This window comes from Caloenas nicobarica, chromosome 1, assembly GCF_036013445.1.
Source record: "Caloenas nicobarica isolate bCalNic1 chromosome 1, bCalNic1.hap1, whole genome shotgun sequence".
NCBI lineage: Eukaryota > Metazoa > Chordata > Aves > Columbiformes > Columbidae > Caloenas > Caloenas nicobarica.
In genome coordinates this window covers 71571834-71596977 of record NC_088245.1, presented here as the reverse complement: position 1 = coordinate 71596977, position 25144 = coordinate 71571834, and the positions used below count along the sequence as shown (strand labels likewise).

General features: G+C 39.1%; 1 protein-coding gene across 1 annotated transcript in view; it reads left to right on the top strand.

Moving 5' to 3' along the window:
- VWF (von Willebrand factor) overlaps positions 1-25144 on the top strand; it is a 145114-nt gene that overhangs the window by 108623 nt on the left and 11347 nt on the right. The window contains exons 39-47 of the mRNA XM_065656516.1: positions 3194-3296; positions 3406-3480; positions 4020-4124; positions 4624-4829; positions 6184-6333; positions 13801-13911; positions 15843-16026; positions 16909-16949; positions 23861-23977. Of these exons, the coding sequence (XP_065512588.1) occupies positions 3194-3296; positions 3406-3480; positions 4020-4124; positions 4624-4829; positions 6184-6333; positions 13801-13911; positions 15843-16026; positions 16909-16949; positions 23861-23977 (1092 nt within the window). The remainder of the gene's footprint in view (positions 1-3193; positions 3297-3405; positions 3481-4019; positions 4125-4623; positions 4830-6183; positions 6334-13800; positions 13912-15842; positions 16027-16908; positions 16950-23860; positions 23978-25144) is intronic.

Sequence of the window (25144 nt, the reverse complement as noted above, 5' to 3'; positions counted from 1 at the left end):
AGCTCCTCCCTGTGTCCTCTGTTCCAAGTAACAGAGGTTGTTCCTCTTCACCCCCGGCTACTCAGCTCTGGGAGTTTTCACCTAAGTCAGCCAGGTCTCTTAAATCTGCAGTTTTGTTATGGGACTTTAAGAAGAAGGGGCTTTAATTTCAGTATTATATTTGATGAGCTTGAGATTCTTAAAAAGATTTTTGGATGGTCTTATCACACTCACCAAACCTGCTGCCAAAAACATAATTGTTTTTATAACATAGCTCTTCTGTAAATAACAGAAGGCTGTGTGTGTGTATAGTCTACTCTTTAAGTAAAAAGACAGATTTAAAAAAGTAAATGTATGTATTATGAACAACTTGATTTTACACAGGTAAATTCAGACTTGCTTTTTGCTCAGCGAGAAATGTGTTGTAAACATTTATAGTTAAACTGAAAGGAAGGAAGGAAGGAAAGCCCATCTGAGGCTGAAACATCTATTTTAAATACTGTTTGCATTGATTAACATAATGGCAAAAGCATAAAACTTAACAGCACAAACACCTTTCTTTAGGTCATAGGGTACCATCGAGTAACACACCTGACTTAGCGAAGCAAGTGTTCCAGGCTCTGCTTTGCCAATGCAAGAGCTGTGCTGGTGACACTGGGAGCCCTGTGGGTGCTTCTCACACAGGACACATCCATGTGGGTCCGAGGATCCTTCTTTGCTGTGGCTTGTGCCTTAGTGCTGCCTGTTGGTACTGCCAGCAACATGAAAAAGTATTCACTAAATAATGTTTTGAAGGTTTCCTACTGCTGGGCAAGGGGCTGGTACAGGACTCTAACAGCATTAAACCTCAAGCATACACACTCTATGGTATAGCCTCAGGCATATATAACCTATGGATTTTGACAGCAAGAGGGAAGACATAGGGAAAGTGTGCTCTTTCATTCCACAACTGCATTATCTAAACAACATTTTTCAAAACAAAAGGTTTTCTGAAGGATTAATTAAGATTACAGTATCTCAGTACAAATAGCCATGTTTTTTTCTTTGTGTTCTGTTTGGGATCTTTGTTTCAAATACAGTATCATTGGATTTGTGTGGGGCTTATAGAGTTGGTAAAATGGAAGGAAAAAAAAAACATAGTAATTTTTGTAATAAAAGGGATAGAAAAAAAATTATTATTTCTCTTGAAGGAAAAACTAGCTTGCAATGTATATCATCACTGTCCTAAACACAGATCAATTGTGCACAACTCTCGGCGACTCTGACAACTCTAGTTATTGTATTATGATTCTATATGAAATGGTTATTGCAAATGCAGATTAAAATCTAGGATCTGTGTGCCTTAAATCCCTGAATCCTCAGGCAATGCAGTGCATTTTCCGTTTAAATAATAGTTTCAAGCCCTCATGGAGAAAAGTTCAGCATGCATTTTGAGAATAAAATCTGAAGTGATATCTACTTGTTTCCAGAGAAGTTCTGAAATTCATGCATTGCCGCATACCCCTTACTGGGGTTTTAACTCTGAAAACCTCTCATCTGTATCTCAATGGCAAGGCTTAGATGCAGCTGCTGTATGAATGGGGAGGTGGTGGGCAGGGAAGGATCAGCTCACACAGCCGTTTTGTGTCTCTACCGTTGCAGGATTAGCTGTGTGAGCAATACAACAGGCAGTGCAACTGGTAGTGGGTTATGATTTCCTTAACCCCCTTCTTTCCCTCTGATGTTTGTTCCTCTGTTCCTTTCTACCCCAGATCTTGCCTAAGCTTACAGGACTCTCAGTACTAGTGCCCATGTAGAGCTCTACATGGTGTTCATGCTCTTTCTTCTCATTTCTTCTGGTATTAGAAAGAGATTCCTACTTATGGTGAAGTATAATATATATATATCCTGTGTGAAAATCAAGGCTGCTGAAAATGTTAGAGCAAATGTTGTGATTTTCTTTCTCTGTGCCTTGAAATGTCCACATGCTTTTCACATTACCACCTGCAAATGTAGGCATTCTCTATCAGCTGTCTTCTCAAGACTTTTTAACCCTGGGGCCACTGAATGCTCTGGCAGAGGACCCTGAGTTGTTTTTACAAGCTCTGAGATAATGTTTTTTACTACCAATACACCAATGCAAGCTTCCTTTGACTAAAATAGATTTCCTATGGATTAACCGATCCTAAGTGATTTGGTTCCTAAGCTTTGCTAAACCTCTGTTTGGCTTGTTCTAGCATGCCTGGTGTCTTATCCTTGGCATGCTGATAACCTTTGAAAATTAACTGTCTTTTCAGACTCCCAGGATGGCTTCAAATACAGATATCTCTGGATACAGGTGGCAGTGTGCTTAGATATTTCCTTCCTTTTTTATTATTACTAACAGCCTCAGCAGACTGCTATTTTTAAACTACACTCCAGAGTTTTCTGGATGACACCTTTTCTTCTTCTGGTATCCTGACCTACTATACATGTTCTCATCCAGAACCTGGATTGATTGTGCAAATGAACACTGTTGTCTCGTAGTGCATCTTTTTACTCTTACCTCCCTATTTACATGGGTGTTAAATGTAGATAGTTCTTTATAGGTAGCTACAACTTTAACGTCAATGACTTCCCTCTCTCTTATGAGAAGGAGAAGTGGTTAAATAATGATACACTTTACTGACAGTTGCTGAATATGCTTATTACCTCCAGGTAATCATCACAGTGATGGTCTCAGATTTGGGGTTACTGTAGTATTTTCCAGTCTTTGGTCCACTTGCAAATCAAGTCTTAATTAAAAATATGCACTATTTATATCTCTGTGTTTAAGCACTACTAATTTGGGAAAGCAGCCACTTCTATGTATTTCCCAAGATATTGTTGTTTCCTTTATTACCATTGAAAATTCAATCACGGTATGTAGTTGCACAAGTCCACTGTTACTCACAATAGCCTGCAATTGTATTTATAACATGTGAACATTTTTTATGCTTAAAGCAATAGTAATTCCTCATCCCATTCATGCATTCTTTACATCTTTCGCTAAGTTGGTACGCTACAGTCATTTCAGAATTATGTGACTCCTCAGGTTTTTACTGTTAACAGAGCAACCGACCAGTTCTGCATAAAGTCTTCTGGTTTTCCAAAATAATGTTACTCACCCTCACCCACTCCCATCACTAACATACCAGTGACCAGAATATTTTATTTCTTTCTAACAATTTTTTTGTTTTGTTTTGTGTTCATGCAGCACATGGAAACATGGGTTCCGACTGATGAGCCTTGCAAGATCTGCATGTGTCTTGATGACAAGAAAGTAAACTGCACAGTCCGACCTTGCCCTACTGCCAAACGTAAATTAGTTTATCTCTAAATATGATTGGACTTGAACTGATGTTTTTGTTACCTAGTTTTCTAGTTCTTATCCAAACTTGTTTTACGGATATTTTCTTCTCACTCCAGCTCCCCAGTGTGGTCCTTGTGAAGTCCCCCGTCTGCACAGGGACCCTGGCCAGTGCTGCCCCGAGTACGAGTGTGGTAGGCTCTCATAAATTGTTTGAATCTTCTTGGTCCATATTTTTACCAAATGCTTCAAAGGCATACAATCCCTTTTTTTTTTTTCTTGATTTAATGCAATGCTCCAGTTTTGAAACCACTGACTGTACAATCATCTGTGTGGAAAAATAAATCCTGAGGATGTGAGTCTCCATTCTCTTCCAACTTGACTTTATCCCTCTTTCTGTAAGAGATAAGGAAGTGAATGGAGCAATTTAGTTTTGTCTAAGTAACATTAGAATGATCTTTTTTCAAATATCTATTTTTGCATGGTCTATATTTGCATATTAAAAATAACATTAGAACCTTAATCCTCATAACCCAAGCTTGAACTGTTCCCTAAGCTATTTTGAAAACAAACTGTGACCTGCTGAACTCTAGCTTACTTCATATTTTAGGATAGAAATTGAGTGTAGGGGAAAAAAAAAGTTTAATGGGGATGTGCCTGTGTTTGTTTGTCTTTTCTTAAGCACTAACTAGTCTGACATGGTCTTAAATATTTTCTCAATTTCTCGTCTTAGTCTGTGATCTGGTTTCCTGTGATTTGCCTCCTGCCCCTGCCTGTGAGTTTGGCCTGCAGCTTGCTTTGATCAACCCTGGAGAATGCAGACCAAATTACACATGTGGTAAGGCCTTTTTTCTCTCTTTTTTTTTTTTTTTTCAGCAGGGAGTGACACTGGAACACTGCATTTGAGCAACACCAACAACTTCTTTTAGACATTATTTTTTCCCTCTGAAAGTTTTAATTTTGGAACCAATGGACATGTAATGATTTCACAGTCTAGGAAGAAGGGTATTGTTGGCACTTTCTGAGTATACTTATGAATTAAGGAAAAGAGAAACACTTTACTCTTGGATGTGTGTGCTCTGACTTTTATGCTTATCTTATAAATCTTTTTGATTGTATATGAGACAAGAATTTTTTGGCAGGGTATGAACTTTTTCCGAACCTGCAGTACAATCTTTGACCTAGGTCTTTTATATCCACATTACTTGTTAGTCTTTAAGTAGATTTATAACTGTTTGCAGTAGCAATGAGTGTCTTGCTGCCAGAGAACTGTCTTGTTCACTTGCAGCACTCTGAAATGCCGTGGGCTTGACGTAGTACCTACCTTTTTCTGCTAGTGTGTAACAGAGAAGCGTGCAGCTTAGTTCAAAGACCTTCCTGCCCACTGCATCGAGAGCTGACTGTTAAGAAGACAGAGTGCTGTGACAAATACGAGTGTACCTGCAGCTGTACGAACTCAACAGTGAGCTGCCCCCTGGGATATCTCTCCAGATCTCTCACCAATGACTGTGGCTGCATATCTACCACCTGCATTCCAGGCAGGGTAAGGGGAATTAAGTGTCATTTCCACAGAGGAGAGGACCTTTTATACATGGAGTGACAAGTAAGCGGGTAGCTAGGTATTAACAACCCCCACCACGAGACTACAAGATGTTGATGCCAGGGTATTTTAATTTACATGTGTCTAAGAGAAATACACTGTTGCATCACACTGTTGCTTGTTTTATTACAGTCATTTATCCTAACATAACCAACACAATTTTTGTGACTTTGAGATAATCAGATTTATATATATATATATATATGTATCTATGTATATAAATAAACAACCAACCAAAACCCCTAAAAACATTTGATACTTCAAGTTTATTCAAGCATTAGGAATTTCAGAGGTAATTTTAAAATTTTTCATTTGTTTCTGGATAACAGAGATACATGCTTTTGGATCAATACAGTTACTGTATATTCTTTCGATCTTGTACTAACTTTACTGAAATATTTGGGACACCTTAGACCTAAGCTACTTTGCCCATTGATTACCTTTGCCTCTGCCTGAGGAGGCATTCTATCCTATATGAACTATATTGCCACTTCTAAATTTTTGCCAAATTAATACCTGACAGTTACAGCTTCACCAGGATATATTTTTCCTTATTTTGCCAACCTTTTATTAAGTTGTTATATTATGTTAACTTTTAAGATAAGGTTGCTTAGAGCGGAGGTTTCAGGGCAAGGTGACCTTTTCATTGAAACAACCTCACCTAACAGTTTAACACAGGCTTACATTGTCTTGCAGCTCAGATGTTGCCTTTATTTTCTGTTGCTAAGTAGTTCATGACCTTGCATAAGTCATTTTATATCTCTGACTTACTTGCTATATCTATAAAAATAAATTATGCTTTTCTTAATAACCTGCTGTAAAATTTACTAATAGGAAGTACAATACTTTTGCAGTATTTTTGTGGTAGCTGTGATGGCCCAAGGTTACAAGAGAGTGAATGCTTGTAGCTCAAAGTAGGATCTTCTCAGATCAGCTGATTTGGCTGGAAATAGTTTTGTGTGCATGGCTGCTTCTACAGGACTCATTGTTTATTATCTCTAAATATTGGGTCACATTATACTTCCAGGAAAACTGAGTGAGACCCCAGGCAATGCCACTGACTCCAGATGAAATTCTCCAGCCTATTCTTTATACAACTGCAGCTTTGATTGCACTCATTTTCCTTTCCTCAGTAAAGTGGCCACAATTTTAAGACCTGTAGCATTTTCACCGAGTTCAAAATATTCCATAAAATTTATGGTAGCTTTCACATCTTGAAAAGCAGCCTTTTGGAACCAGCCGTGTGCCCTTAAAGCAGCAGTGTACTCTTTCATGTATTAATTGTTGCATTCAACAGGTGTGTGTGCACAGCAACATAGTCTACCCCGTTGGAACAACCTGGGAAGATGGTTGCAGGGAATGCTTTTGCACTAGCATGAGGGATGATGTGACAGGACTTCAGATGATGGAGTGTCATGACAAAGCATGTAACACATTCTGCTCTCGGGTGAGTAACAGTGAAACCAGTGCATTATCCAGCAGAACCATGATGGGGATCTGAAATGGTTATTTTTGAACCCGTCTTTTTAAAGAAACCGGAGAAAAATAGAAAGTGAGTGTTGTGGCAGTGAATTATCTTGGGAACAGAGTCTAAGAGGGTCTGAGCATTACAGACTTTATTTTAGGGTTATTGTTTCAGGATCATATCCAACTGCCAAGGAAATCAGTGGCAAATTTATTTTACATTTCAATAAAAGGAGAACTGCATCCTGACATGTCTATCATTTATATCACTTGAGCAATAAGTAGTCATGATGTCTGAAGTTCAATATCTAATGACCGTTCTAGCTGAAGTCCACTTTCTGAAGAGAACACTTCAGATCTGTCTATTGCTCAACTCCGCCCCTCATAGTAGGAATAACACCACATGCTGTGCCCGTTATTGTGCTCAGACATCTGCTAGATGCTATAAAGTTATATGGTCTACTTTTGGAAGCCTGCAAAGGAAGTATGAGCTGCTTTGTTATGTTGACATAGCTGGTCAAGCAGGAGGAGTCAGATGCTTGGTACAGACAGTTGGTAGAAGAATTCTAGAAGGGTCAAGGGAATTGGTTAAAATTCAGTAGCACTTGCCAGTGTCATAGATTAGAAGACTTTGACCATAACGTGATCTGTGCCAATAAAAGCTCAAAATGTTTTTTATACTTCCTTTAAACTACTGAATTTACAACTCTAACATTCTTCATCTTATATAACATGGTGAATAAGAACATGAAAATTCACTATAAAATGAAATGTGATGCCCCGGAGTTGGATTTTGCTCGGGTATCTAGCACCTTGTACCCATAATCCCTGAGCATTTCCATGTCTTTGCTTCATGATGTTGGGATGGATGGGTCAGTCAGTGAGGGCAGTAGAAAAACACAGCTTGGGTCTGCAGAATAAGCAGATGGCAGAAGATGTTGCCTAGCCCAGCCCAGTGCTGACAACTTAGGTCCCTCACCAACTGCCATGCAGTTGTTCTGTAAACATCAGAGTCTACCAGAAACACATTTTGCATGTGGAGCAACTAGATGTGGCTATCTGGGATTAAGAATAATCTCTACAGGTCTTTTGCTGACCCAAGGTTTTCCCTATGGGTTTGTTCTCACCTGTACTTGAAGACAAGAAGAAAATTTTTCTTTTTACTCAGTACAAAAGCAAAGATGAGCTAATTAATGCTATTCAGATCTCCAAGCTGCTTTTTAAATGTTAATGTTAGGCTATATATTGCATTAGACCACAAAAAATTCACTGTTGACCGAGCAGCAAGTGATTTCAAATGCGTGTTGCATCATCAATGCTTTCAGTGGTCCAGTAGCTTATAAAAGTCTGCATGTTGGCTAGTGACTCAAGAGACTGCCTTGGTACAGGTCACCAGCTGAAATTTGTAAGTGGGAAGTGCAAAGCACAGCATAGTACAACAATAACTGTTACATGTTATGCACATTCTTCTCGTCTACCAAACCTCCAAATCTTTGCAATCTTTGCAGCCTGTTTCCCAGTGTTTAACCTAAACCTTTTAACTGGTTTTAAAAAGTCTGCCTTTTTTTTTTTTCTTTGTTATGAGTCCCACTTATGCAGTTGAAGAACAGATGCTAAGAAACATCGTCTTCCTCCTTGATTTTGTTCAGTTACATTTGGAAGAAAGCTCTTTATCAGCAAACCTTGTATTTACAGCGATGAGAATTTAGACATGTTTTTTGTGCTTTTAGAAAGACATAATTAATAATGTGTCTGGGAGTCAAAGAATGACCTTAGGCATAGAGCATATATGTCCAGCACCTCAAGGCTGAGTTCACTTTGTTGTAGAAACCCTGCGTTATCTGACTTGTTTTTAAAATCTCATTTGAATTTACACTAATATGTATTTTAAAAGTTAATGTGCATTGAAATTGAATTGAAATACCACTATATTTCAATATATTTAACTTACAGCCTCTGTTTCAGTACAAGGCTGTGCAACATATGTGAATGTGCCCTTAGAGAAGATGTGAACAAAATATAAACTTCTTTTGAATAATATTTTTCTCTGCTGTGTCTGAACACTACATAGCTCCCTAGGACCAGAGCAAAAATACGATCCATCACATAAACCCAGCAAACCAAACTAGTGCTCTAGTGTAGAGTTTGGTGAGAAAGCTTGAGGATGCCCAATGGAGGGAAACCCATGAGGGTAGATGTGAGATCTTTCAGCTGTTGCAAGAGAATCCCTTCAGTTTCCATTTGTAGAAGAGACTTGTTTCTAGTATGGCAATTTTTATGAAATATAATATTATATCATTAGTATCTGGCTATATTTTTGGATCACAGCTATAACTTTACCAACCATTTGTTATTCTAATAAATAACAAATCAGCCTTAAGCATTGCAGTGTCAAAAAACTTTTTTTAAAACAAATAAAAAGCCTTGGTGGAAACCTTGCCAGTTTTTTTTGGGAAGGTGCCATTTCTTCTGTTCCTTTAGTAGTTTTCAAAGTTGTACAATTAGAACTGTGGCTGTTGGAGCACCTGAATAGCTCAGATTTTCTTTTTTCCTTTGCTGATTCCTGATTCAGTGGATATACATATCAAGGACCAAAGATGTTCTGTAATCCAGTTTGAATTGGCCTTAAAGCTTTTTTTTTTTTTCTGTTCAGATTAGATGACATTGCAAGTCGTATTGACATTAAAGACATATTTTAATCATGGATTATTACTAATATTATGTTCAAACTCTCTACTGCTTGTGGTTATTAATTCCATTGCCAGGTCTTAAAGTTGTGTAGTATCATTGTTGACTGTGTCATCTGACCTCTGTGAAAACAGCTTACAGGTTTGTTGTTTTGTTGATGTTGTTGTTGTTTTTTCTAGCTACGTAAGAAGAGGAAAAAAAAAAAAAAAAACAACAAATGAAACCAAAACCACACACGCACAAAAAACCCCAAAGAACCCAAAGAAACAAACAACCCCCCCCAAATGTAACACATGTACTCAGTCCTTCATCCTGATGAATGAGTGGTGCTACTGTTCTCCTGAGCTGGACAAAATCAAGCTCAAGTCATATATCTACTTTCAGAATGTAAAGAAATGCTGTGGAAAAAGAGTGGATGTTTTGTTAAAATTAACCAATCTCACATTTCTCTGAGGAGGTTAACAGCAAATACAGCCTTCTCACTTGCAAAACAAATGTAGATTTTCTTCATTATATGTCATAGCCCCCTCACTTTTTCTGCCCTTTCCTATCGTTCTCTTATCGAAGTTTTGAGAAAACAAGATAATTGCTGCAGTTATCGCATGTGCCACAAGGAGGAGTGGTGTCTCCCTCCTGGAGCTTCTTCAGAAATTAGTTCTTAGTCTGAGAGTGAATCAGACTACATCCCTTCAGAGAATCATGCTGGTAAAATGGATAAGAGTTTTCAAAATACCTTAAAATCCCTAGCATGCTAATGTGAAGGGAGTTCTTGCTTTGCCTAATTTCTGTTAATATTCTCAGAGTTAGGTATTTTTAAGTGATATAAAAGAGTATGGTATAAAATATTTGATAATTTAAAGTATTAGATGATTATGAGAAAAACAAAGCACAATTTTCTAGAATAAGTGTTTGAGACAAAGCCATTTGGCTAAGTGTGTGTAAATTAATTAGGTTAGATTTTCAAGCCTCTTGATTAATTAAATGAAAATAAAGAAAATTTGCAACCTATGTGCAATGGCATAGTAAATGGTGGCTGTAACAGATGCTGATTAACAAAATCTATGGTTTTAATCTCCAGTATTTCAAATGGATATTTTCCTCTGAAGTAGCATGTAAAGCATGGTAGTAAATGGCTTAATAGTGTAAATTATGGAAGTTAAAGACACTAATGTAAAAGGAATACTGTTGTTTGAATATCAGATGTGCAGGATCTCATTTTAAATGTGTGAAATTCTTATTGGGAGTTAATGTCAAACACTCTGCTTGCATTTTAAAACATAATTTATTATGGAAATTAGGAATTGATACCTTAATGTTCTAGAGACTTGCAAACAGAGAATTAAGTCCTCACCTGCGGTAAGTGAGTGCAACTCCAGCGAAATCTCTAGAATTGTGCTGATTCATCACCACTGAAGATTTTGCTTTTAGCATTTCATGTTGTTTTATATCCATCCTACTGTATTTTTCTCAGTCTGTTGTTGCCATTTTCATTCTCTTTTGTTTCTCCAACCCTGTCTAGATACTAGCATCTCAATATGTTAAAGGCAAATACAGGAGCCTTCTTAAAAGTATTATATTGAGGAGTATTCTCCATTCTTTCTTTCCTGCTATGTTGGCCAAAGGCAACTGACAGTTTTCTGGCCAAAACCTTAGAACTTGTGAAAAGATGAACCATGTATCCTGAGCAACACTAGAATGAAAGGGGGAGTGCACAAATACGCCAAGCCACAGGCTGTGCGGATCCCTCCAGTAGCCTTGAAGAGGTGATGAAACTAAAATGTGCATTCTTTGAATGCTATAAAAAAAATCTGCATTCCTCTTTTGTTTGTCACAAGCCAAGCTCCAGTTCAAAAGCAGACAAAATTCAACCCCCCTGTCATGTAGACTGTCTTAATCCATACACTTTCACCCTCTGCGAAGGATATCAGCTTTACCTCTGCATTCATGTTTGATAAAACAGCCTGATCTGGCAGCATAGCTGAGCACTTGTCAGGTTCTCCATTGCAGCTGCTGATTATCACTTGCAAGTCAGCCACATGCACCTGTTCATATGTGAGGGGTGCCTTGTGTTGCCCTATCCCCTACCCCCTGGGGTGTGGTAGATTTTTTTTTAGCCCTGTAAATTGTGATCTGCCTCTCAGTGTGATGGTCAGTCAGACACTTACTGAGGGTTTTTTCTGAATTCCAATTCCCTGTTTGAAGTTTGAAGTCTTTTTTTTTTTTTCTTAAAAAAAAAAGCAGCAAGATGCAGAGAAGGAATAAAGCAGCAGATCCAGTCCAGAAAAAGCAGGGGACAAGCAGAATATTGAATATTAGTGGATCTTTGAAAAAAGGATGGGAAACACTGACATCTCTATATGCTAGTGTCTATACACTAGAAAATGAAAAATAGGAAGAGATGGATACTGCCTACTCTGCCTAGTTCAGTCTAACATTAACTTTCAACAGCACAGTATCTGAGACTTGTCAGATGTTCATTTTCATAGATTGTGCAGCTCAGGAACAATCCTGGTAGCATATACTGTTTGTACATTAGTCATCTAACTGGGGAAAACAAACAAACAAAAACCAAACACATCCCCACAATAAAATAAACTCGAAATGCACAATACATTTTCCTTTTCTTATGTGTAATCATTACTACCTTTTGAATTAAACAAAAATGAAGCTTTCTTTATACCTCTGGGACCAAATTTCCATGGTGTAAGGTATAAAAGGTGGGGTCGTCTGATGGTGAAATATTTCTCATGCTGTGGAGGATCTGTAACAGCAGGGAGTTTCTGTCCCCTTACTCCTCAAGTACAGCTGGATACTCTGCTTTTTGAGGAACTCATAGACTGCTGTAGTCTGCAGGTTTGTCTTCTGAGACAGGTTTATTGTCTATGATGGTTCAGGGTTGGTTTTAAGAGATGCTCAGCAGGCACTAAGGGTGGGAGCTCTGATGTCCTGTCATTCTTCCCCTTAGGAGTCAGAGCCTCCAAATTTTGAATGCATCAAGCACAAAAGGGGCCACTCGGGCATGTTGAACTGTCGAAAACCAGTATCTTTGCCAGTGCCTTAGGGGTGCAAATCACCCCTGCAGTCATCTGTGTAGCACGTTTTTGTTTTCAAACCAACTTAGTGAAATTTGGGTGCTGCTGCTGGATTTTGCTATATTCTGGGCACAAACAGCTCATGGATTTTTCACTGAGTTTGTCAAACAAATAAAAAGTTGTATCCAATCTTTCAGATGCTTCAGACATGTATTTAGCAGATAAAAATCATAGAAAAAAAATGCTCAACAGCACGACTTTTTCCACAAAGCTGGGTCAAACTCTGGTATTACATTTTATGACGTTATACAAAATGCACTTCCATATGAAAATCTGCCGATTGAGGTTTACTAATGTGCTTCATATTGCAAATCAAGGACAGTTCATGAAAGGAGGGAGCAGCTGAGAATGCTTCAGCAATTCAGTTCAAAGGAGTTGACCAAAATAAAATTATGCTCATTTTCATTGACATTTTTCACATGAACAATATTTTCTTTGACAGAACATATTTCCTTCAACCCTGTATTGAAATCAAAGTTACGTTTTGTCCTTTAGAGACTGCCTAGCTATTAAACATAGAATGTATTATTTCTAATTAGAATTCTAATTTGAATATTTGGCTAGTTGCTTCAGGAGGCGAAAAGATGAAATGATCAGTCAAAACTGGACCCTGGACTACATATCTGATCAATCCCTTCCCTCTGCTTCAGCACAGGGCAGTCAGATGTCTGAATGTGCTCAGACTGAATCCTAAGCTTGAATTCTCAGAGATGGGGAAGGTAGTTATGAGTGTTGATTAATGTCCAAGATGCTGCTAGCAAAAATTTTATCTTTCATTTTCTTTTGTAAAATAGTATTACATATATAAAAAAATAGTTTTTTTAAATACCAAATAAAAATTGTCATAATTATAGACGACTAGTAGGTAATGACAAAGGTGATTTAATGTAATGATTTTTTAAAACTGAATTCTTAACTTTCATATACAGTTTTCTCTCAAAATCTACCAAATAGCATGGTAGTTCTGATGATCACCTTTAGAAGCGGGCTTACTTCTTTTTCCTTTTGCACTCCTCTGTAGGGGCACATTATTGGAAAGACTTGCTCTTACAATTTGCTAACATGTAAAAGAAACCACTCAGATACAATAAACTAACATTTGAAAATAACTGCTGATTAATGCTGTTGAAATAGCTCAGAGTCATCTGAAAACATTTTTCTTTTACCTTATTCCCTTTCGATTTCTGCCTGTTTATGTCATTGTTCTTTTCTTTCTTGTGGCCAATCTTTGTGCTATTACATATTTGAGTGGAAGGGGTGCTCCATACCACACTAGAGAAGCCGATATCCTCACAAGGCCAGTTAACTGATTGGAATGACCTGAGCAAGGATAGCACCTAGAGTTAATCCCTGTAGCTGAAATGAAAATGTCTTCAAAACACATATTAAGCAGGTAGTAATAAGATAAGAATTTCTGCCCCCAACATCATGTGCATTTTATTTTATTTTTTTTTTCTGACAGGTATTGTTAACCATTTAACAGAATGCTGAGCTGGGTGGACTGCTTGTTTGTTTTGTAATAGAAGCGTGTGGCCTTGCAGTTCTGTTTTCAAACTCCCCTTTCCATAAAACGTTGCTAAAATTAAACATACCAGTGTTTTCTTTTAGGGTTAATCTTCACGTTTGTCACCTATTCCTGGATCAGTCTGTCCTTTTCTTTTCTCTTACAGGGTTATAAGTATATTGTCCAAGAAGGGGAGTGTTGCGGGAGGTGCCAGAAGACCGCCTGTGAAGAGCAGCTATTCTGGTCTCGGGGTGATGCAGATTCTCGTTTGCATGAGGTGAGGTGACGGTGACGTGGACATTGCCTCTTCTAGCAAAAGTGCCTTGGAATTCTTTTGTTTTCCACAGAAGGAGGTGAAGAAAATATGAGGAATTTCTTCTATACATCAAGCAGCGCTGAAAAACAATGGGTTTTGGGGTGTGTGACTTACTGGGTGCTAACATGCAAACCCTCCCCACACTTTTTGGGCTCTAGGGGAGCAATATTTTTGTGTAAAATTGGTAATTTCACAAATGGTAGCTTAAAAGAACGTTAATGGCACATTATATTTCTCTGTCTGTAGGCTACTTGTTTAAATTATGCCAATTACTTTGTATTACTCTATGGATAGCAGGCAGATGGGGTAGCAGATTGCTTGAATTTCCCAGTTCTATTCAAACAGGTTATCCTATTTGGTATGCACTGAATTATAAGGAAGTAAATGAGGATAGAAACATAAATTATTCTTTGGTGGCTATAGATGTTTGCTGCATGTCAGCACAGACTGCAGTGGTCCAGGCCATGCTTGTTTTCTGCTTGAAATAATAGTCTATTTTCAGCAGTGTGCCTCTTCCTTTAGGATTCAAAGAACCCAACAGGAAGTGAGTGCTCGCAACAACCATTTAAAATGCTCTGCAGATACCCTACCACTCTGTAAAGCTACATGCATGTTTGTTTCTTTTCTTGCCTACATTTTTAGTTCCTTCAGGCTATTCAGTTTGTTCTGTCCCTAACTGTACCACCCTTGGCAAGCTTTTGCCTGCTACAGTAGCATTAAATTGTTTAATCCTGTGCAGAGCTTTGGATTCAACAAAGGCAGGAACATAAGTTAAATATGTTTAAAATAACAGACCTTCTCCCCATCTTTTATTCCCTAAGTGTTGTTTTTCATAACGTGTTTGCATTTTCATCTCTATCTCATGCTCACATACTTAATATTAACTTTTTAATTGCTTCTTTTACAAAGGCAGTCTGCTGCTGTCTTTTAAAAAATGTTAATCTATCATTTTACGGCCTGCCTCCTCTGTGATTTTAACAAGGGCGTTTCTTAATGTGGATCAACATTCTTCTCTGCTTCAGAAAACAAGCCTTCAGAAGGCTTATTTTAATGTTCCACTGTGTCTTACTGATTTCTGTTGTCCTAATGGAGCCGTACATCCTTTCATTCTGATGTCTCTTTCTTGCTGTGTCCTCTTTCAGCTGTTTTGTCGTTAACGAAGAACTAAATATTTAACACATGAGAGAAAAGTATTCTCTAATTTTCTGAGCAAAGATGTTTGAATTTACTGGAGTTGGAGGTCTGATTTTCACTTTCACTGTACTTGAGGTGTATTCAAAGATGGTTAACAGTGGTTATGCAAACGGTTATACAGCTTCAAAGCAGTGACCAGCTCCTCCCAACCTTGAACTGTGACAGCATCTTCTTTCTGGCTGCTGGTGATGCCTCTTCCCATAAAAACACTTGAAGTTTCTGCATTGTCTGACTGTCCACACCCTCCAGTCTCTTCTACATTTGCAAGTATTTTCAGGTCCAGAGCCTGTTGCCAAGACCTCCTTTGGGCTTGGTAGAGTCAATTTGCAGCAGGTTCCAGCAGAAAGACGGCCAGCTTGGCTACAGTGCAATGTAGTGCAGCCAGCTATGGGGTAACAAATGTAGAATTAAATCTAGTTAAGAGCTCTTTTTCTTCTTCACATGTTAGTAAATCTGCCCCTTTATTTTTCACCTTAAGGATACTACTGTAACTCCTATACTCTACAAACCAAGCAGCTGACTGTTCCATAAACTGATTGTTGCGGTGAGGATTTGTGGAGAACTGTTGAGTGACAGACTGTTCCTGATGCAGTAAACATGCTTTTTGCAATCCAGCATGTTGACTGTGGTGGTCTTCCCTCTGTCCAGTGACATGAATACCGCTGCCTGTATTTAATCCTTTCACAATTTCCCATCAGGTTGGCACGGAATGGCGATCCCCCTTCAACCACTGCATTATCAATGAGTGTGTTCGAGTGAACAATGAGGTTTTTGTGCAGCAGAAGAATCTCTCTTGCTCTCAAATGGATGTGCCTGACTGTCCAGAGGGAACTGAACTGCGTTGTGACCAAATGATAGACTGCTGTCCTTCGTGCAGATGTGGTAATGTTTTTTTTATGACAAATGGAATCACTAGAGAATGAATCATCTTGTGTTGATCTGTTTCTCAACAGCAATTTCAAGAGTGCATGTTGTGCAAGTACAGTACTACTTTGAAGCTCTCCTGTATAATTTAGACCTTAAGTACAAAAGCACTTGCTGCTGTTACTTTCTCTTTCCAACTGATGTTCACTGTCACCTCTTGAAGTGTTGAAGCTATTTTGCATTGCTTCAGAGAGACAACCAGGCTATGTTTCTACAGCTCTAGCCTGCATCATCCAGCATTTAAAAGAAGTCTTGAGATGCTTTTGGCCTAGGAAGGTTCAACATTCTCCTCAGTGCCTGCTATGAACACGGAGTGTGCATTCAGCCATGCTGTCTTCTGTATGTCTCTGAGCATTATGGCTGTGGCCATTTCCTAGCATAGACTTGGGTCAAAAGTCCAAATCAGAAGATTCAGCTACTTCACCTCAGTGTGGAAAGACTCCCAGTCATATTTAATTGACGAGCATATTTGCAACCATAAGGTGGGAGCTAACAGTGGGAGGAGGAGGGGAAACAAACACTTTAACTTACAGAAAGCCTGAGTGCATCTTCTGGGAATGTGAGGCTTGAAGTGGAGGGGAAAATTTATATTGTGCCATGTATTTGTTAAAAAACAGCTCACCAAGAGATATTTTCAGGTGGAATTCAGGATAACTGACAAATTGCTGCCTTTCAAGGTATAATGTAAGAGGGCTCAATTATGCCTCTCTACAGTGAAACTAGATCTACATGTCCTCAATTGGAACTCTAATAAAACAAAAAAACATACTTGTGTTTTATTAAATCTTGGTAATGTCATGATAATGGTAATGCTAATTGGAATATTATCTTCTTTTCCAGTACCCCTAAATGGTTGTCCTTTGAATGGCACTGTTATTGGGGTAAGACATGATTCCTTGTATTTGCTGTGATGGTAAGACATTTAGATATATGAACAAGTCTCTTGAAGAACAAAAACTTGCCAGAAAACACATAAGCATACAAAGCAGCTTTGTTCAGACAGAATCTCTGCAAGTGAGACCTTGGGGTAAAAGCAGCAGCAAGGGGCTCAGCACGTGTATGTCCAGTTCATGGCTCTGCCACAGTCTTCTTGTATGACAATGAGTATCTCTGCAAAATGGGGACAGTAATGTTTCCTTATCTTGAAAGGATGATTGAGAAAAGCACTTAGAAACTGTGGTAATCGGTGTTGTGTAATGACTTACAGGCTGCCAAACACACAGGAAACTATCTATGAGGGATAATCTCAAAAAAATGATCCTTGCCCACTTTGGGGAAGCAAAAACTTCCCCTATTCTACCTAGAGGATAAGGCAGATTAAAAAAGGATGGAGACTCCTGCGCCACCTGTGTGGAAGGAGAGGTATCCCTCCTTGGCTATTGGCAGGAAGCGGAAAGCTGAGCTTCCTCACTGAGTGACCTCTGACCCTTTTCAAGATCCCTGCTGATATACCCTCAGAGGAAATTTTTTCTCAACTCAACATTTAATGGATAGATTAAGACATGTTTAACCCAGCCCATGACAGTGGGAGTGATGGGATTTAAGCATCTGATGTCATTTATGCTGAATTTATCTTTGGAGAGCTCTGTCAATTGTCCATTGTTTCCCTAAATCCATATTCTGGCAGCACCTCTGGTGTCAAAGAGCCCTAAATATTCTCATCATCCCCCAGGGAAACAGGTTCTCTTTAATAATTTAACCTAAATTTTAACTTACATGTTCCTGCATTGTCAATGTATGTCTTTCATTTTCATTTATTTAAAAGGTATGTTTAACCAAATCTCTTTGGACTTTTGAGGTATGGCAGAGAGAACCTTTCTCCATCTATTTCTTCTGGTTTTGATTTTTTTTTAATAGTCAATAGGCATAAGCTTCTCAGTTTGTAAGAGCTAAAGCCTTGTCATCAAGCATCCATCATTCTGTGTGTGGATTACTTCCCTGTAGAATTAAATCAAATTAATAACTCTTTCTTGTCAGAACACTGGTAGAAAGGTTTTAAAGTGGCAAAATCTGAAATAATCTGCTTTCTGTTCAGTTCCTCTATTTGTCTCCTTTATAGTATGTTGTCAAAACTAGTTCTGGCATTTCATAAAGACCATACTTGTAGACAATGTCATGCATTATAGTAATTGCTAGCTCCTGCCACCCTCTGTTACGTAGGATATGCATATATGTGTGTATACATATATATATACCTCCTGTGTTGCAAAAAGAAGGTGTTTTTCCAGTTGCATGCTGTTCTTTCATGACTCATTTTTTTTCACTTCCAACAAAATGTTTACTTGTTCTGTCAAGTAAAGCCGTTGTTCTATTTTCAAGTGTTTTAAAATATTTTAAAATACTTTCAAATGAAACATAAGCAAATTATGAAACAAAATGTCATGTTGAAGGCAAAATAAGAAGTATCTGTATTTTGAAGACTTTAAAAAAATGAAATATTTCAGCTTCTACAATATTGAGAAAAATTCCTATCTTAATAAAATTTTGCCAATTTAGAATAAATTCTCTGTTTCTGCTGACACAAATGTACATTTTGGCTCATTTGCTATCTGGTTATATATAAAAGATATCTTTAATTTTTTTCTTTTAATACAGCTTTTAAAATATATTATTGTTCTTCCTGACAATGGTCATTTATCAAACACTGCCTTTGTGAGATTTTGAGGGTGCAGGTAGGCCCCAGCTGTTAACGTTACTTTTGAAACTTGCCGTCACAAATGTCAAGCATAACTGAAGTTAGCATTCAACAATGCAGTTACCAAAATATTTTCTCAGGATATAGAGTGTGAAATTTGAGTTGAGATATAATCTTGGAAGATTTCTAAACAAAGTGGTAATCTTTATTAAAAAAAAATAGAGTTTATACTAGAATTTGTCTTAAATTAAGAAACTTTTCAATTAAGCTAGCTTCATTTAGTGACTTATTGTAAGCTAATTAGCTCTATGTCTGAAAGCTTTTGAGCAGCTAGCATTCTACAGCTTTGTCTTACACTATTCTCTACTTTAGTGACTGTTCCTGAGTTCTGGGCAGGAAGGAAGATGTGATGTCCACAGAAGTTTATACTTCCTGGATTTCTAAACCTTTTTTCTGTGTCCTTTAAGAATAGGTTTCAAGTTTCATTTTATACCAAGGGAAAGCTTTGCTTCATTAACTCATTCACTGAATAGTTCCAAGTTTTGAGTCTTTTACTGCAGTTCTGTTAGCTGACTGTGTCCTTAATCCCTTTACATTTTTGTCTTGTATCTGGTTACCAATATTATATTTCAGTAATTTGGTGTACTGCATTCACTCCGCTATTCTTAACAATGCTGTGGGCTTTAACTGCAGACTTCCAAGCAGGTGGCTGTATTTACCAAAAGGATTATCTATATCACTCATCTGTTTTCCCAGGCTTTTACTGAGTGGCATTTTTGAAGGAGATCTGAGTAGATTTGGGCTTTATGCAGGTTATTTTGGTTCAACAGACTAACACTCGGTTAGCAGATGTTGACATTTCATTCTAAGTTAGCCAAGAAAACACACTATAGTTGTATTATATGAAGGGGAAAAGATTTATCAATCCATTATTTCATTCAGTTCTGTCATACTAAGCTACGTCTGTTCACAGAAAGCCATTGTTAAAGCCATTTGTATGCTGTTCCCTAAATACATGAATAAGTATCATAGAACTAAGCCGTAATGCAAACTTTGGATCAATTAAGACATTCACTCAAAAGTTCAAGGCACTTAAGTGTGAGGATTTCATGTCAACTCGTCTCTAGTAAGCCCTATGTTCCTGCCTGTAACAGTGATTTTAGTATAAAATCAACTTTATCTATCTTTTTGTATTTAATTGGAATGTTAGAACTATTAGAAGATCTAATGAGTATATTAATTGTAATATTAATTGTGGCTTTATAGATCCTTTCTTCATGATGTGAAAGCCTAGAGCTACTGAGGCATTCTGTGGTAAACTTTTGCTTCTAGAGGGCCTAAATTAAGTATAATTATGATAATAAACAGAATGCACCCAAACATATTTTGAAATAGGTCAACGTGATGAGGACATCTCCCAGATTTGCAAGGCTTTTGTGTTTACATACACATGTGTGTGGAGCTACTAACCCGTAGAGCAGTACTAGTGTCAGTGGATTGAATGCCTCCTGTGAGGCCATGTAGTCTGTACTAGAACTACCACTCTGGTGTCAGAATGCTTTTCAATGATGAGAGCAAATGAGAGGAAGTCTAAGGTTTCATATGACATTTGCTAGCCATCCCTCTGCCATAGGAAGATGTTATGAGTGTATCTTTATGCCTGCATCCACTGAGATCTTTTAACCCTCCAGACTGATGACCGCATACTCACAATAAAAGGTTAAACCAAAAAAGTTGTAGAGTCCTGTGCTGAGGTCTCAAGATAAGTTGTTAAAATAAAGGGATCTCCCCAGCTCCATCGTGTTGTGTGTGGAGGATCTTTTTTCTAGACCTCTACAAGATAAGAAAAAAGTAATTGCTATTGCCGGTGCTTTATAGAAAAGGAATGAGGACCTCTGTTGTGCTGGGGTGCAGAGTAAGAATGCAATTAAAATTCTTTAATCAGAACATTTGTCCTTCAGTATATATGTCAGAATATTGGCTCTAAACTACCCATAAACACATTACCTTTTTAACACTGTTACCCTGGCCGGATTCTTGGTTTTACTCCATTTGTTCCATGAGTGTTTACTAGTGTGGACCAAGAAAAAAAAGAATTTGAGGGTGTGCATAGTATGTAGCGTGGGAAATTACTGTTCCAAACAGAGTCAACAGTGACATTTCATTGACTTCTGAAGCACAACTCAAAGCTTTTATAATCTAGCAATATTCAGTGTCTGTTTACCTTATTTATTAGGCTTTATAAGTTCTTTGTGAAAATCGTGAATAGACTCCTCCCATTTTGTCCCTTCAACCATAATGGTTTGTTTATTTGGGGGCTGAAATGAAAGGTTGTGCACTTGGGAGGCAGAAAGATTTTGTATTTAGAATTACTTTCCCTGCTAGGAGTCCAATTACTAACTCCGCATCCTTTTTATTTTTTCTCCCATTTAACAGTTTAGCATTTTTGCTCTGCATTTTAAATGCTGGTTTTGCTCGCTCACTCTTTACATATTTATAAATATTAATGAGGTCACCCCTCAGTCTCCTCCAAGCTAAAGAGACCCAGCTCCCTCAGCCTTTCCTCGTAAGGGAGATGCTCCACTCCCTTCATCATCTTTGCGGCTCTGTGCTGGACTCTCTCCAGCAGTTCCCTGTCCTTCTTGAACTGACGGGCCCAGAACTGGACACAATATTCCAGATGAGGTCTCACCAGGGCAGAGTAGAGGGGGAGGAGAACCTCTCTTGACCTACTAACCACACCTCTTCTAATACACCCTGGGATGCCACTGGCCTTCCTGGCCATGAGAACACAGTGCTGACTCATGGTCATCCTGCTGTTCACCAGGACCCCCAGGTCCCTTTCCCCTACACTGCTCTCTAATAGGTCATTCCCCAACTTAAACTGGAACCTGGAGTTGTTCCTGCCCAGATGCAAGACTCTACACTTGTCCTTGTTATATTTCATTATATTTTTCCCCACCCAACTCTCCAGCCTGTCCAGGTCTTGCTGGATGGCAGCACAACCTTCTGGCATGTCAGCCACTCCTCCCAGTTTTGTGTCATCGGCAAACTTGCTGACAGTGCACTCTATTCCGTCATCCAAGTTGTTGATGAATATATTGAATAGTACTGGTTCCAGTACCAGCCCTTGAGGGACTCCACTAGATACAGGCCTCCAACTACACTCTGCCCCATTGACCACAACTTTCTGGCTTCTTTTCTTCAGCCAGTTCCCAGTCCACCTCACTACTCGATCATCCAGTCCACACTTCCTCCATTTAGCTGCGAGGATGCTGTGGGAGACTGTATCAAATGCTTTACTGAAATCAAGATAGACCATATCCACTGATTTCCATCATCTGTCCACCTGGTTATGTCCTCATAAAAGGCTATGAAGTTGGTTAAGCATGACTTCCCCTTGGTGAAACCATGTTAACTGCCCCTAATGACCCTCTTATCCTTGGTATGCCTTGAGATGGTGCCAGGGATAAGGTGTTCCATCACCTTTCCAGAGATGGAGGTGAGGCTGACCGGTCTATAGTTACCCATGTCCTTCTTCTTGCCCTTTTTGAAGACTGGAGTGACATTTGCTTTCCTCCAGTCCTCAGGCACCTCTCCTGTGTCCCACGACTTGGCAAAGATGATGGAGAGTGACCTAGCAATGACCTCAGCCAGCTCCCTCAGTCCTCATCAACCAAGGCAAACTTCTCCATTGCCCTGCCTTCCTCTGGAGCCTCAGGGGTACGGGGCTCCTCAGGACAGCCTCTGGCAGAGTAGACAGAAACAAGGCATTCAGCAACTCTGCCTTCTCTGTATCTTCTGTCACCAGGGCACCCACCTCATTCATCAGTGGGCCTACATTGCTTCTAGAGTTAGTTTTATCTGCCATGTGTTTGAAGAAGCTCTTTCTGTTGTCCTTGACCCCTCTTGCAAGGTTTAATTCTAAGGAGGCCTTAGCTTTCCTAGTTGCTTCCCTACATCCTCTGACAAGAGCCTTATATTCTTCCCAAGTGGCCAGCCCCTCCTTCCATGATCTGTAAACTCTCCTCTTCCACTTGAGCTTGCCCAGCAGTTCCCTGTTTAACCAAGCAGGTCTCCTGGCTCCCTCCCTTGACTTCCTACGTGTCAGGATGCTCTGATCTTGAGCTTGGAAGAAGCAGTCTCTGAATGCTAACCAACTATCTTGGGCCCCTTTACCTTCAAGTACCCTTTCCCACGAGATTTCTCCTAGCAATTGTTTGAAAAGGCCAAAGTTGGCCCTACTGACGTCCAGGGTTGTGATTCTGCTCGCTATTCTGTTTCTGCCACATGAGATCCTGAACTCCACCATCTCATGGTCACTGCAGCCAAGGCAGCCTCAACCTTTACTGCTTCAACCAGACCCTCCTTGTTAGTGAGGATGAGATTCAGCAGCGCACCTCTTCTAGTTGGCTCCTCCACCATTTGCATCAGGAAGTTATCATCAATGCACTGGAGGAACCTCCTGGACTGTGGATGGCTGGCTGAGTAAAGATGATGGGATCCTGCAGGCAAGGTGCTGGGGAAGAGCTCAGGGAACTTGCACTGTGTGCCAGCTCAGCACTGGTTTGCTTGTAACTATGGACAAGTCCAGTTCTTCACCCAATAATTCTTTTTTTGTTTTTCTTTCTCTTTTCTCAATTTCAAGCTTTTAGGCCTCTAGAGATGCTAAGAAGTATTATTACAAGAACAATAACAAGTAATTTCTGCCCAAGATCTGTGGGCTGCGAAGGCTCAGGAATAAAAACCTCTTGGCAAATCAATTCACTACACTCAGGAAGAATGAACTGGTGGCAACCACCTAACATGTAATGAGGATAACTCATGACAAAACCTTGCTCACCACTTTCAAGGATTCCTTTCCTGCTTGCTAGCTCTGTAATCAATGAAGTAAAAAATGCCAATGCCATTTCACAGATTAAGGAATTCTAAAGGGCTTATTTGAAAAATAGCCTTATGTTATTCTGCTGGTTGTGGAATTATAGATGCAAAAATTTGGGTTTCTGGAAAGTCGAGGCATTGACTTTCTGTTTTCTCTCGCAAGGAATTGAAATGCAAGATATAGTGAAAGAGATTTAACCTATATAAAATTGCTTATTTATTTGACTTTTTCTTAAGAGGCAGTCACTGACTTACAAACTGGTTCTAATGTTTCAGCCGTGGAGACGCCTGATGGTGGATCAATGCACAACATGTCTCTGCTCTCTCCAGTCAACCTCTTCTCGGAGGTACACCCTGACATGTACAAAATTAAGCTGTGAACCATGCCCAATAGTAAGTGCAAGTGGTCTGGATGTTCTGGTTAAGAATGTATCTGATGAGAAGATCATGTTCTTCATTGTATACACCAGTTTATGCTCTGTACAACTCTGAGACCTGTTGCCTTTCTTCAAATTTTTCTGAGAATTGACGGCCCTGTGTTCTTTTTTTCCTGAATTAGATGAAATATACAAATGTGATCTAAATCCACAGTGCATGAAACATAACTTTTCATAGTACTCAGGTCCATGTATATAATTTTAGACTATTTACCTTTAGGGCAAAATAAGGTTTGGAAAATCATTTGCACAGGATCTGTTGTGTCTCCTTTCCTACAGTATTATCTGTCTCTTCAGGGACCAGCAGCTCAGCCAGATTTCCATGCTTCAGGGCTTTCCTATGACTATTCCAAATTGTTTAATAGCTGGGTTCAGTAATATTTCTATCAGGTTCCCAGCCATACCTTAGGTCATTCGAGGTGATTGTCCCCATCAGTTCCACTGGCCTTTTTGAAGACTGCTGCTACTTTGCTGCCATCATCTGCAAGGAATGAGCTTGGCTGGGAAAGCCAGAGGCAAATAGCTCCCATTTTTATTCCACTGACTAACAGTGTGACTGGAGTGACTAGCTCTGCCTTATCAGTCATAGTTTTCTCTCTTAGCACCAATACCTCAAGCAGAAGGAAGCCTAACCAAGCTGCAGAGGCCAGCCTAATCTCCCAGTCTGAAGAGCACAGATCAGCAACTAAGTTTCACAGGAAAAGGCTTAAATGACCAGCCCTCTTCTGCCTTTCCCTGGATACTGGATGGAGCCCAATGGGCCCAACCAAACCCAGGGCCTGTGCAAGCAGTGTCTGTTGCACAAAAAAGCCACTTCTCTAACATGATTGTATGGGCTTCCCAGCTGAAAACCAGGAGAGACACACATTGATGTGGTCGCTGCGAAAGAGAGGGGCAGAGTTTCGGTGAATCCAGTTTTCAATCCCCAAGTAGAACCAGAAAGGACAATAATGTAAGTTAAGTTTCTGTGGTTTCACCTGTACTAGTAAACTAAACAGAGCAAGACTGCAGGCTCAGGTTATGTCCCGTAACCACTTATCATGAAGAATTGTCGGCAGTGTCCCAGCTGGCCTGTTCTAACTAGCAAACTTCCAAATAATGTCCAGGCACAAGCCAGTAGTTA